This window comes from Patella vulgata, chromosome 6 (genome assembly GCF_932274485.2).
Source record: "Patella vulgata chromosome 6, xgPatVulg1.2, whole genome shotgun sequence".
NCBI lineage: Eukaryota > Metazoa > Mollusca > Gastropoda > Patellidae > Patella > Patella vulgata.
In genome coordinates this window covers 57,177,924-57,192,333 of record NC_065884.2, presented here as the reverse complement: position 1 = coordinate 57,192,333, position 14,410 = coordinate 57,177,924, and the positions used below count along the sequence as shown (strand labels likewise).

At 37.4% G+C, this 14,410-nt stretch overlaps 1 protein-coding gene across 3 annotated transcripts in view; it reads right to left on the bottom strand.

Moving 5' to 3' along the window:
• Window positions 1-14,410, bottom strand: part of LOC126823786 (potassium voltage-gated channel subfamily C member 1) — a 110,750-nt gene that overhangs the window by 82,107 nt on the left and 14,233 nt on the right. The window contains exon 1 of one of the 3 annotated variants that reach the window (XM_050552770.2): window positions 2,994-3,060. The exons of 1 other annotated variant lie outside the window; for it this stretch is intronic. Coding sequence is in view for 1 of the 2 variants with exons in the window: in XM_050552768.2 (XP_050408725.1) it covers window positions 2,289-2,405 (117 nt within the window). In the remaining variant the exon portion in view is untranslated. Of the gene's footprint in view, window positions 1-2,288; window positions 2,892-2,993; window positions 3,061-14,410 lie in introns of those variants that run through there. One more of the 3 variants, XM_050552768.2, reaches the window with a different exon arrangement.

The window sequence follows — 14,410 nt, the reverse complement described above, 5'->3', positions numbered from 1 at the left end:
AAACTGTTGATAATCGGAGTGTCGTCTGCATAAGAATGATGTTATAGGCTATGTTGGCTGATAGTATGAAGAGAATAAATAGAACAGGTCCTAGCACCAATCCTTGGGGAACTCCCAATGTAATTCAACAGTATCCGACGTAGCATTTACAATGATAACGGCAATGATTTCGATTGTTTAGGTATGGGGCAAACCATTTCAGTCAAGGTCCTTGAATACCATGTTGGAACTCGAGGTTTTTCGTCATAATATCATGGTCATTAGTATCAAACGCCGCGAATAAATCAAGTAATACCAGAGAAACCACCTTTTTCGCAATCTACAGCGCAACGTATATCACTAACCAGCCTAAGTAATGATGTTTCTGTACTATGATTTTGTCTATACGCGGAATGAAATTCATCAAATAGAGAATTGGACGATAAATGTTCTCGAAGTCTAAGATTAACAGCCTTCTCCAATATTTTTGAGAGAAAAGGATGATTCCATGCCGACTAAAGGTTTTTAAGTTAATTTGGTTCTAAATTATCTTTCTTAAGAGGGGGGGGGGGGGTCGTACAACTGCTAGTTTGAAGATGTCAGTAAAGATTCTACTTGATAACTGGATGAAGTATAACACACATAGACACGGTCAAAAGTTACAAGCCAACAACCCTAGACATTTTCAATGCGATCACCGTATTAGTAAAATAGCAAGAAAATATAATATGAATCGGAAATTGTTACCGCAAAGGGGGAGGGGGGGTTCTAGTCTGGTCAGTTTAAAGGAGCTAAATCGCTAATATTTGGGACCTAGAGATTGACATAAATGGGTTGCAACGCATTTAATAATGCAATATGAATGTATATAAGCTGATTTACATTCAATCGTTTCCGTTTTTACTCTAATTTCTAATCAGTTATGTTCGGCGAAATAAGTCAGAAGTCTCAATCGAATGGCAATCTCTAGTGTCTGGTTATTCCAGTCGTACACCGATAGCATTTATTGTACATGCTCTTCAGATAAGAATATGAGGTCAGCGTTTCACATGACTTGTGGAATATGTCTAGCCTCATTCTTCGAGTCCCTTGTTACAAATGGCGCTGAAACGCATTATGGTACACAATTCGCGTACCAATGGTAACATGTTCATTTTGTCTTAAGTAGTTGATATCAGAAGCCCATCTTTTCCCGGTAAGATCACAACATCAATGTTGATTTAAATTGACAAATAAGTCGTGTTTCAATATCGAAGACTTTGGGTGATATTGAGTTAAAGACTTGGCTACTTTAATATAAAATACACAAAAAAAAAACGTGCATGAATGATTGCAAATATTCCTTCGACACAGCTAGTCATTTTAATACAAAAACACACACAGAAATCATTTAATATAAACATACACAGAAGTCACTCTAACATAAAGATACACAGAGGTCACTTTAACATAAATATACCCAGAAGTCATTTTTAAATAACGATACCAAGTCATTTTAACATAAAGATACACAGAATTCATTTTAACATAAAGATACACAGAAGTCATTTTAACATAAAGATACACAGAAGTCATTTTTAAATAACGATACACAGAAGTCATTTTAACATAAAGGTACACAGAAGTCATTTTAACATAATGATACACAGAAGTCATTTTAACATAAAGGTGCAGAAGTCTAGTCATTTTAATAAAACAAAATATCCGAAAACGTGTGCATGAATGATTACAAGGCACCGTTCGACACATTTTAATATGAAATATACAGAAGTCTAGCCATTTTAATATAGAAAATACAAAAAAAACTTATGCATGAATGATTTCAAGGATTTGTTCGATTGTCCCAATTCTATTTTAAATTGATGAAACACCTGTTCGTCATAATAAACAGTATTAATATTTGTATATCAATAGACATGGATAACATAACCTATTTATTTATTCATTTAGTTTGTTACTTTTATGAACGAATTAACCTGGCCATAACCTACAGTCTTCCTGTTATAGCTAACAATTGAGAATGCCTGGTACGGATATTCAAGCATATAAATTTAGCAGTTAGTTGAGATAGGCGACAATGAAATTCAACATCTAAGAATATTTTTGGAAACAGAAAGTCCCGACTTAAATTAAATCTCGCCTTCTGTATACCGTGAAAGAATAGAGCAGTTTGAATCGACAGCATTGAAACTGTAAGAATTGCGAAATACTGTCGTAGAATTTCAATCTCGTCATTTCGTAAGAGATAGAATTTTTAACATTTGAAAGATAGTCTAATCAGACGAAATTGTAAAAATAAAATATCTTACCGTAACTTCATGTCCATTTCTCGCCCTAAGACTCTGGGTATGATTGCTATATCCCTTTCGAGAGCTGGGAGAAACAGGGCGAATACTTTTACCTATCCGGGATCGAATAGGGAGCATTATTCCTTGTATTGACTAACGTTTATTGGCAGACGCCAAACCCTTCATTGTTACCCATACTCCATTTTGAATCACATCGATACCGTGTATATAATGTACCAGTTCCATGCTTTTGTCGTTTAGACATGTACCGTACTCAGATTATTCCTGTTTCTAAAAATAATAATCACTGAACACCACAGCTTGTGCTGGAATTAGTTTCAAGCATGCCTCATGTTCCGTCGGCTGTGTAGTGATAACTTGATGTGTTGTGTAAATAGATACATATATTTATATACATTTATAAATAAGAGTAGACTTATAGTAGGTGTATTATACAATATATATAAAGATATGATGTACAGTATATCCCATCGTATTCTACTAAATCACATATTTCAACATTATATACTCGCAGATGTAGTTAAACGGTTTTAGTATGGATTTTAACGTGGGTTGATTTCCCCGTATAGTCCGTGATGAAGAGATGAAATCCACCGTAAGTTATGTCATTTATCGTCATTTATATATATTCATTCAGTGTCCAAATGACCTTATTGTGCATAATAAATTTGATGTATAAATAATTCAAATATATACGATACTTACATTTATTTAATGACGTGTCAAGGCGATATGAAATTGGGTTTTAACATCCTACCTTTCTGTACCAAACATGTTAATGATGATAGGTATACGGGAATTTTTTCCCACATCGCGGCGAATTCTAACTGTTAGGGTTTACGTTTACGTGCTTGCCAACCAGTACACGGGTATACGCTTATTTAAACGGATGTCAGGGCGGGAAAATAATAATAAATATATAACACGTGGTCACAAAAAATAGGGTTACTTAGTAGGAAAATCTTATTTCTGTTTTTATTTCCTTTTTTCTTCAGTCAAATTACTTTCTTCAGAGCAAAGTTATGACTGTTTTATAGAGTTTTGTAAGAGTAGCGTAGTCTCGATTGTCATTGCTACCTTTGTTTCGATACTAAACAAAGTCTCGATTGTCCATTTTGAAATTAGATTATTAAATGCCGATCGTGTTCCAATCCATTCGATGTTCTAAAGAGTTAAATATGGACTTGTCATGTGAATAAATTAAACATGCATTATCTAAGAGCTAAATCTGCCTATTGCAAGTCTTTTTTAGGCCCGAAATATTATCTAAATTGTTAATTAGACATTAATTATTATTATTCAGACCATAATCAACCCTCGGTGCCATCGTTAGCCTGCGATATAAAGTGGACTTGAATAAATTTTACGATGAATAATTTAAAGTAAAACTGGATAATCGAGACTTTGTTTATTATCGTACTACTAACGTTACTAATGACGATCGAGGTTAACCTAAAATTGAATCGCTAATACCTCGGTTCAGAGTGAAGGAATTTGACTAAAATTTTCAGAACTGTCAGCACGTAATCTAAGCTTGCTTAAAATACAGACGTGACGTCATCCTTTTATATTGGCATACCATGATTTCCAATAATGTATGGGCAACTTGCCAATCGTAAATTATCTATACTAGATGAAATATTGGACTCGCGTGGCATATTTAATTGAAAAGCACGTGCGGGATAGTGTCTGTATTTAAAGCTGTTTAATGGTCTCCAGCTAAAGACATTGCGTAATATATTGAAACAACACTCGGCTAACGCCTCGTGCAGTATCAATATATTACTTAATGTCTCGCTCTCGACCATTAAACCATACGTAATGCCCCTTTAATAATTTATATAACATAATTTATATAGAATAAATACCTGCAATATAGGCAGATTTAGCTCTTACATAATGGATCTTTTATTACTGAAATAGGTTCTGGAAAATAATGACGATTCCGATTGATACAATACTGGTGTCTGTAGATAACCACGCCAAGGGGGCATGAGGACAAAAAGTTTACAATTGATCGGGTAACTATGGAAGCCTATAACTACAATTCATAATTTCTACTTTTCGCCTCTTCAGAACACGAAAGTCGAAAAGTCGAAAAGTAGAAGTTACGACAAAATGTGAGGCGACAAGACGGTATACAAGCCAAAATCAACTCGAAAATAGGAAATTAAGAAATAACACACCGCGATAATAGCGCCCCCCCCCCCGTTTTTTCTTAATTTCTACTTTTCGACTTGCATTTTGGCTTGTATACCGTCTTGTCGACTTTCGACTTAGTCATAATTTTGTATTTATTGATTTCAGTAAGAAGGCGCCAACACGCTATACTAGCCAAAATGCAACTCGAAAAGTAGAAATTAGGAAATTAACACACTGCGCTATTAGCGACCTATGATCTGTCGCACTGTCGACTTTTCGACTTTCGACTTTTCTACTTTTCGCCTAGGAAGTTGTTGTAGTCTCTGCCTTCCAGGTCACATTTGAATACGCGCAATTCCCGTTAACAAAAATGTCTGTGTGATAGAGTCTAGTAATGATGGCGATTATTTTGGTTAACACTCTTTCGTAGCCAATACAAAGTGACAGGCATCATAGTCACTAGACAAGAATGATTGTCCGCTGCCAGCCTTCACCTTCGAAATATCAAGGGAAATAATTTGAACAATTGGGTGCAGACCACATTGACTACTACGTAAATGTAAAAACCCGTTTACCTGTTATTCCAGGCCAGGAGTTTAAAGTAGAAAAATAAACTAATATAGCCTTATTTATATCGCTAACTTTGACAACCTGTCACCCATAACGCCATTAATACCGCCCCCACTATACACAAAAAAGTGACGAAAGAAATAAATATTCTATACACTCCCACCCACCACCCACAAACACCGTATTTATATCGGAGATTGGCTCTTACAGCAGCAGGATTTTTTTTAAATTTCGATTGGCCCCAAGACACGATTTTGTATTTAGATTCGTGTCACAGCAGGAATTTCTTCATTGGTCCCAACCACAGGATTTTTTTTAGGTTATCCCTCACGGCAGGGATTTTGCTCAGATTAATCTCCAGCGGGATTTTTCTGTACTCATTTATATTAGTTCAGATTGGCCTTCACAGCAGGATGTTCTATAGGTTGGTCCCAACAGTAATATTTTCTATAGATTACTATCACAGCATATTTATTACTGTTACAGCATATTTATTAATATAACAGCATATTTATTACTATTATTTATTACTTCTACAGCATATTTATTACTATTACAGCATATTTATTACTATTACAGCATATTTATTACTATTACAGCATATTTATAGTGGACCCTTTCATATACCGTGTCCAGTGGCACTTTACAAACTGGCAATGTAACCATATATAAAAAAAACCAAAACAAAACAAACCAACAAGCAAAATTATGGACATATTATCAGTCGCATACTGTGTCAGTTAAATCCTGTTTAAATAAACGTGTTAAGTTGTTTTTTTAAAAGAATAGAAAGATGTACACTATTTTATAGTAAATGGAAGATTATTTCATAAAACAGGCAGTTAAAAACTAAAAGAGTCCCGGCGATAAGAGACAAATAAAACAGGGTTGGCCTTGAAAAGTAATTTATCTTAGGCCCTATGTAGGCTATGAATGTTCGGCGCATCAGAATTTTTCGTCACAATAGCAATTACAACAGAATGGCTTTTCAGCTTGGTTCATACAGTAGGATTGTCTATAGATTGGTTCCAACAGCACCACTTTTCTTTAGAATATCCATTATATCAGGAATTTCGTGAGATTATCCATCACAGCAGATTTATTCGGCAGAATAGCCACTACAACAGACGTTTTTTTTGTCAGAATAGCTATCGCAGCAGAATTTTCTATAGAATGGTCCCAGCAATTGGAATTGTGATTAGATTATTCAGCAGAGGAGCAGGAATTTTCGTTAGATTATCCACCACAGCAAAAAAAAATTCATCATAATAGCCATTACACCAGAATTTTCGTCACCAGAATTTTCTTCACAATAGCCATTACACCAGAATGGCTTTTCAGCTTGGTTCTCACAGTAGGATTGTCTATAGATTGGTTCCAACAGCACCATTTTTCTTTAGAATATCCATTATATCAGGAATTTCGTGAGATTATCAATCACAGTAGAAATATTCGGCAGAATAGCCACTACACCAGACTAATTTTTTTGTCAGAATAGCTATCGCGGCAGAATTTTCTATAGAATGGTCCCAGCAATTACTAGACTCTATCACACAGACATTTTTGTTAACGGGAATTGCGCGTATTCAAATGTGACCTGGAAGGCAGAGACTACAACAACTTCCTAGGCGAAAAGTCGAAAAGTCGAAAGTCGAAAAGTAGAAAAGTCGAAAAGTGTTATTTCTTAATTTCCTATTTTCGAGTTGATTTTGGCTTGTATACCATCTTGTCGCCTCACATTTTGTCGTAACTTCTACTTTTCGACTTTTCGACTTTCGTGTTCTGAAGAGGCGAAAAGTAGAAATTATGAATGGTAGTTATAGGCTTCCATAGGTAACCGTAAACACATTTTTTTTTTAATTTTTGGCCTTAGGCATATATGAACAAAGAAAATCATAATGTTAACGTCATCACATTACTTTTTTAACAGTGTATGACATTTAAGTAAAAGTAATAATTATTTGATACCAGAACTGACGTTTCATATTTATCATTCCAAATGAGATATCAAATTTGAACACCACAGATATGACTGTAATAGCCAAATCGCGGCAAATTGAAAATTATTTACATTTATCGGCGTACAGGGGGGCCATAACAATATTATTTTTGTTACCAGACATGCCGATAACTAAGTCAATCAATCAAAATAATAGTGTTATGCCATTTAAAAGTCCGATTGAAAATTGGACTACGACCCCCATCATACCCTCGGCACTTTAATATCAATTTATAAATTAGAAAAGAAATCATAACCCACAAATACCCCCTCCCCCATCCACACACACACACGCGCGCGCGCGCGCACAAACCCCAATGAAGGGGGTTTCGCTGGCTGAGTGGGTAAGACGCCGGCTCTCTAGCCTGGAGGTCGGGTGTTCGATCCCTGCATTTGCCGAAAAAGTTCATTCAGATTTCCTGGCGTGGTTCCCCCTTGTCAGTGATGCAGGATGGAGGGCCTGACAAGGACAGCTGTCTAGTCATTCGGGTGATACGAAAAACCGAGGTCCCGTGTACACATTGGCGTGCACGTAAAAGATCCCTTGACAGTTGGAATTCGATATAAGAGTAGGCCGTAGTGCCGCTGTCCGGGCAAAATTTCCCCTCATAGCACACAGTATGGCGTGTGCCCCTCTTCATTAGCCCAGTTCGGAGCAGAACACTAGGACGTTAAACCCCATTTCATTTCATTTCATTTCATTTAAAAACCCCCATGAAGTATGTGTAAACGAGTTCCGCATTCAAAATAATCGTACAGAGCTCCTTAAACTGATCAGCATTAAATATTTGCTTGGCTGCTACTATCACTGAGAGGGATGACACCGAGGCGAATTAATTAGCTCTCAATATTAGCCGTATGATGTGATGTCACACGTAGACATATACTACACGTGGCATGTCATTTTATACATAGAGTTAAAAGAGGGCTTTCGGATTGCCTAGGTGAAACATTTTATCAGCTCCTGACTTTATGACATTACCTAATGACGCAATCCTTGAATCCTTGAAATATGACACAATCTGATATTGTATATATATATATATATATATATATATATATATATATATATATATATATATATATATATATCCGATTTAATAAACAAATATCATAGTTTAAACATTTTATAGAAGTGGAAAAGTGGAGGTGTTTATCTGTCTCGAGGGCGTCTATACGAATAGATTTCTATAAGTGGTATAGGTTTTTTTTTTAAAATGGCTGACGCGAGAGAGAGAGAGAGAGAGGGGGAGAGTTTAACGTCCACTTGGTAAAAACTGGGTCATTTCGGGACTAACATATGACTCAACAGGACCCGTACCTACGGTGGAAAAATTCGGCGCCCCCGATAGGCGCCGAAGGTGCCCTTTGTCCATTGGGGAAAAATCGGCTCCACGTCATGGCCGCCCATAATATAATTGGCGGTGCGCCCATAATGCCGAGTGAGATTTTTATTATGTTTATATCAAAATATCATAATACGCCAATATCGCAAATTCAACCTCAAAATTGACATTTTTCGTCATTTTCCAAAATTTTCTGGGGGGGAAAGCTCTCTAGACCCTTCTCCGAAGGGAGGCGTGTCCACGGTACTGTTCGCCGTGGACCGTTAAGCTAGCTACGGGCTTGCTAAATTCTATTTCATTACTTCGCTTGGGTGTATGGGGTCTTTAGCAGTGGGAGGAAACCGGAGGACCCTGAGAAAACCCACGAGGTTGGACATGCGACCCTACTCATTGTCACGTACAAGCGGAAATCGAAACCACGCAATTTGAGCCAATAGCAGACCTTATGATCAAACGCGCACGCCTTACCCATTCACCCCCCCACCCGGACCCCAAATGGCTGACAGTAGCATAAGAATCTACAGAACGGAATAACAAACAACAATAAATGATTATTTTTTTGTTTGTTTAAAAGGAAAATTAATCTATGTTAATGTTTATACGACTATTGATAATGGGTAAAACAGCAACATTTTCTTTTTAAATTCGACTGTCCAACAGTGGAGAGAAGAGAAATGGAGTTTAACGTTCACTCAACACAAACTAGGTTATTTCGGGACTAACATAACTGTAAATTGTAATCAATAATTCGCATGCGTGTAGATGTCGTAATCAGTGGGAGGAAACTGAAGTACCCGGAGAAACCCCACGACGTTGGTCAGGCGACCCTACTCGTCACGTACAAAAGTGTGGGGCTGATACCACGTCACTTGATTCAATGACATACTTTAATGGTACAACTGTAATCAATAATTCGCTTGCGCGTAGATGTCGTTAGCAGTGGGAGGAAACTGAAGTACCCGGAGAAAACCCACGACGTTGGTCAGGCGACCCTACTCGTCACGTACAAAAGTGTGGGGCTGATACCACGTCACTTGATTCAATGACATACTTTAATGGTACAACTGTAATCAATAATTCGCTTGCGCGTAGGTGTTAGCAGTGGGAGGAAACTGAAGTACCCGGAGAAAACCCACGATGTTGGTCAGGCGACCCTACTTGTCACGTACATGTGTAGGGCCGAAACCACGTCACTTGACTCAATGGCAGAGTTTATGATCTACCCCCCCCCCCCTTGTTGCTGATGGACAGTATTGGGTCATTCATTACCATTCAGACTGTTGGGTGATTTTAATGAGTTCTTGGAGCCGTTCTTCCTGTTAAAATGAACAGCATTAATGTAAATGAGTACAACGCTGTATCTCTATATTCCGGTTTGACCAACTCTTCTAATAGTGTAATGAAGTATCGATAGGTTATGGCAAGGTCAGTAACGGAGCACGAAGGAGAAACTGGACATTGATAAAAGGCGCATAATGTATGGTGGATGTGTCGCCGAGCAGAGCGGTGCTCGAAATTTCTAGTAACATTATTAACGTTTCTTTCGGTTGTCAAAAACGATATATTTTTACATAACTAGCTTTGTCGGATTGTGGAACTGTTGGAACACTGCATAACCAAACGATTACCAAATTGGACGGGTTGTATAGAAAATGTAATAAAATGAAATGGGGTTTATCGTCATACTGTTCTGCTCCGGCGGGGGGGGGGGGGGGCACGCCAAAAAATCGCGATGAACTTTCTCACAATAAACAAATTCAACAATATGGGCTTATTAGACGGGTATCAGGAAGGCTATCTTCATAATGTAAATATACTACAATCGATTCCCGATACCTTGACTGCACCAGTACACTTTGGTTGTAAATATTTAAAGATGTATCAGCATTAACAGAACTAAAACAGCACCATAAGCCCGGGTCAATAACGTCAGCCAAAGCAGTCAATGTATCAAACGTATGTGATAATATTTGATCCTTGTAAAAAAACGAAAATAAATGGTTAACATCTCACCTACTATTTCCAAAATATAAATACATCAATTTTATCGTTTGTAACATTTTTCACGTTAAACAATAAATGGATCGTGTATACATAGTTTTGTTCTAATATTGATACACCCATACTCCTCGCAGTGTTTCGTTTGATTATACCTAATCCCACTTTACACTGCTGTAAAGGAAGCAAATTTCTGTTCCAAACTATGATTGGTCAATAGTTCGATTAACAACCAAGTAACAATATCATTACGCTTTAAACTGAGCTCCAAATGTTTACATAACGTTACGTCATGACTCACGATTTTATTATGCCAAATTATCCAGTGCATGGCAGAATATTGAAGAAAAACTAATTGCGTGCCAAACGAGGCTATCAAAACGAATACAATGAAACAATACAATTGCTTCAGGAATATGTGATACACCAAGTGTACGTAATAATGGCAAAGGACACTCGCCTTCTATTAGTAGAATAAAGTCAAGCAACGGCATACAATCCAACGAAATTTAACAAAAGATAAAATCCACATTTTAGTAGATACTTCAATTTTGATTGGCTAATTACTTAAATCAATCTAATATTATCCAATCAAATTACTAAAATTTGGACTTTATCTTAGTTAAAAATTTCGTGAAACAGGGCCCAGGGCTGTAAATCACACTACATTCTAAAAAGTACATTCCTTACGTTGGCATATAATGCAACAACATAGGAAACGAAATATTTATAACTTATTAAAAAAAACTGTTTACAGTGTAATATCAAACGCGTTCCATTCAAAACATATATTCTATTGTTTAATAGCTATAAATATTATAACACAGCTGTGCATAAAACATTTAAAAAATGTTATTTGGCATGTATAAATAGATAAATGATAAAATCGTTAAGTTGTTTTTAAGTATACATTTCTCAATGGCGTTTAGTAAAATATAACGATGAATATAAAGTGTGACTTTTAGGAATGTATAAAATTTTAGATCAAGGATCAATGCCATTTCTTTTATAAAAATGTATAATGAAAAAAAAAGAACTTTCTAGAGAGAGAGAGAGAGAGAGAGAGAGAGAGGGGGGAGAGAGAGAGAGAGAGAGGGGTTAACGTCCACTCGACACAAACTAGGTCATTTCGGGACTAACACACGGTTCAAGTTTATTTTCATAATTCGCTTGCGCTTAGGGGTGGTACCGCGAGCACATTAAGATTTAAAAATGAGAAGATTATTCAACACGGAAAAAATATCCAAGTTTTATTCCTTGTTGACCAAGTCTGTAGGGAGAGAGAGAGAGAGAGAGAGAGAGAGAGAGAAATATGGGTTTAACGTCCACTCGACACAAACTAGGTCATTTCGGGACGAACACATGGTTCAATTTTATTTCTATAATTCGCTTGCGCGTAGGGGTGTTTAGCAGTGGGAGGAAACCATACAGATCGTATGATACAGCGCAGTGCGCACGTGCTAACTATTCGGCCATCCAACCCACCGAACTTTCTAGAAGATCTAAAATACATTTAGTAAGTGGCTACACCATGACGAAGAATTTAATATACGTTGTTTATTTATATTGTTCGTTTGCCAAGCCATTTGTAAACAGTAATTAAAATAACGGTCACAGATATATTATTTTGTGAACGATCCACAAAAAAAAACTTTTTATGCTGAAGTTCTGTTGGGGGTAGCTGTCCTGTGTGGATGACGTACAGTACTGTGGCCAAAAGCAATAGTATGGATCAAACATATCTTTGTGATAATCTTGTTTATCAGAAAATCAGTTGAATTTATGTTTAGGTCAAATTTTCAGACTGGTATTCTTAAATGAGATATCCACACGTTTTATTTATTAGAGGCATAATTCAAAGATAGCCGTGCAAAATGTGGGAATACGTCCAAACAGCAGCTTTGTCCAGCAGCTTATCCGAAAGGAAAACTTATATGTTGAGTAAATTTGATGACTCCGAAACGGAAAGTCGCAGGAAATTTGAACAAAAAATCCGTTAAAAACCACGGCCTTTTTGCTAACAGGGGATGGGGGCAGTGAATCTGACAGTGATGTTAATTAGATGTCGATTGAACTGTGAATCTTCAGCAAGATTTAGACCGTCTGTTATTACCAACCCTTGTTATTAAACGATGATTTTTTTCAATAGTTTGATTAGCTGCATGTTGTACCTTGGATATGTCGGTCGCTAGGAGTCGGTTTGGCAAATCTGCAGAATCGTGCTCAGCAGCCTCGAAAACATATAAAACGATATCTTACATGCCTTAGTAGTGAGAAAATCGAATTTTTATATCTTCCCGCATTTTTTGGCGACAATCTTAGATATCTCGGTCGCTAGGGGTCGGCTTGACGAATCGATTGCAGATTCGTGCTCAGCAGCCTCAAAAACATATAAAACCACATCTTACATGCCGTAGTGAGAAAATCGAATTTTTATATTTTTTCCCGCCACTTTTGGCCGCCATCTTGGATATCCCGGTTGCTAGGGGTCGGTTTGGCAACTCGACTGTAGATTTGTGCTCAGCAGCCTCGAAAATATATAAAACAGCATCTTACATGCCTTAATAGTGAAAAAAATCGAATTTTTATATTTTTCGCGTTATTTTTGGACGCCATCTTGGTTATCTCGGTCGCTGGGGGTCGGTTTGGCATGTCGACTGCAGATTCGTGCTCAGCAGCCTCGAAAATATATAAAACAGCATCTTACATGCCTTAATAGTGAAAGAAAATCGTATTTTTATATTTTTCGCGTTATTTTTGGACGCCATCTTGGTTATCTCGGTCGCTAGGGGTCGGTTTGGCATGTCGACTACAGATTCGTGCTCAGCAGTCTCGAAAAATATAAAACGACATCTTACATGTAGTGAGAAAATCGAATTTGGATATTTTTCTTGCCATTTTTGCCCGACATGTTGGATTTCTGAGTTTCCCTAAGAGTGACATAAACCCACCCACCATAGAAAAATTGGGGGGACTCTATACAACAATAATTCACAGAGTAAAAAAGTCAATCAAATAAAAGTGAAGAGCCCCGGGGAAGAACAGTATTAGTCACTTTTTCAACGAACCCCAGTTAATGGCGTCATCTGGTAGCAAATTGTATAAGCTTTCTGCGGAACAATCAATTTCAGGTAAAAACGACCAGAGTCACATCGAACTAAGGCCCTTCTGAAATGGCCTCCCGGACAAATACGTCCATCGTACCCTTTATTTGATCTTAATTTGGCTGAAAATGGAAGTCAGTTGTTGTACTGGTAATTATGATTCGTATTAAATATAATTTTGAAGTTGTAATTAAACCCACTCGTTGTTCTGTTCGCGCCAAGCATTCTTGTCCAAAAGTCTGTTTTGCCTTTTATGCGAAAAGACAAAAATGTGACTTAGATCGTTCTTCCCATGTACTCTTCAAGTGGGTTAGCTCTCCTGGCACCCGGACTAATAACTCTGAATATTGATAGAGTTCATCCTCTCATGACCCCAATGCTTCTCAGCAAATTTGGTAGAAATCTGTTAAACAATGTAGCCTTTATCGTGTTCACAAGTCATTTGTTGACGGACTGACGGACAGTGGGACAACATATTACGCCCAGACCGAAATGCGGGCGTATAATAATAAAATAGGAAGAGAAATCTGTTAAAAACTGTAGCCTTTATCACAGAACGTCGAATATCGATAAGGCTCGTCCTCTTATTGCGATAAAGCTGGATACCAAATTTGAAAAGAGTCCGTCAAAAACGGTAGCCTCTATCGCGTTTACAAGCCATTTGTTGACGGACAATATATTACGCCCAGACCGAAATGTGGGCGTATAAAATTAAAACGGAAGAGAAACGTCTAGTCCAATCAATACTGCGGTTAATTCATTTATTTATTTGTTCATGCGTGGAAGGGCTGGCTCGCTAGCCTGGAGGTCGGGTATTCGATCCCTGCATTGGCCGAGAAAATTCATCCAGATTTTCCGGCGTGGTTTCCCCTTGTCAGTGATGCAAGACGGGGGGTGGGGCTGACAAGGACAGCTGTCTAGTCCTTCGGGTGAGACGAAAAACGAGGTCCCGTGTATACATTG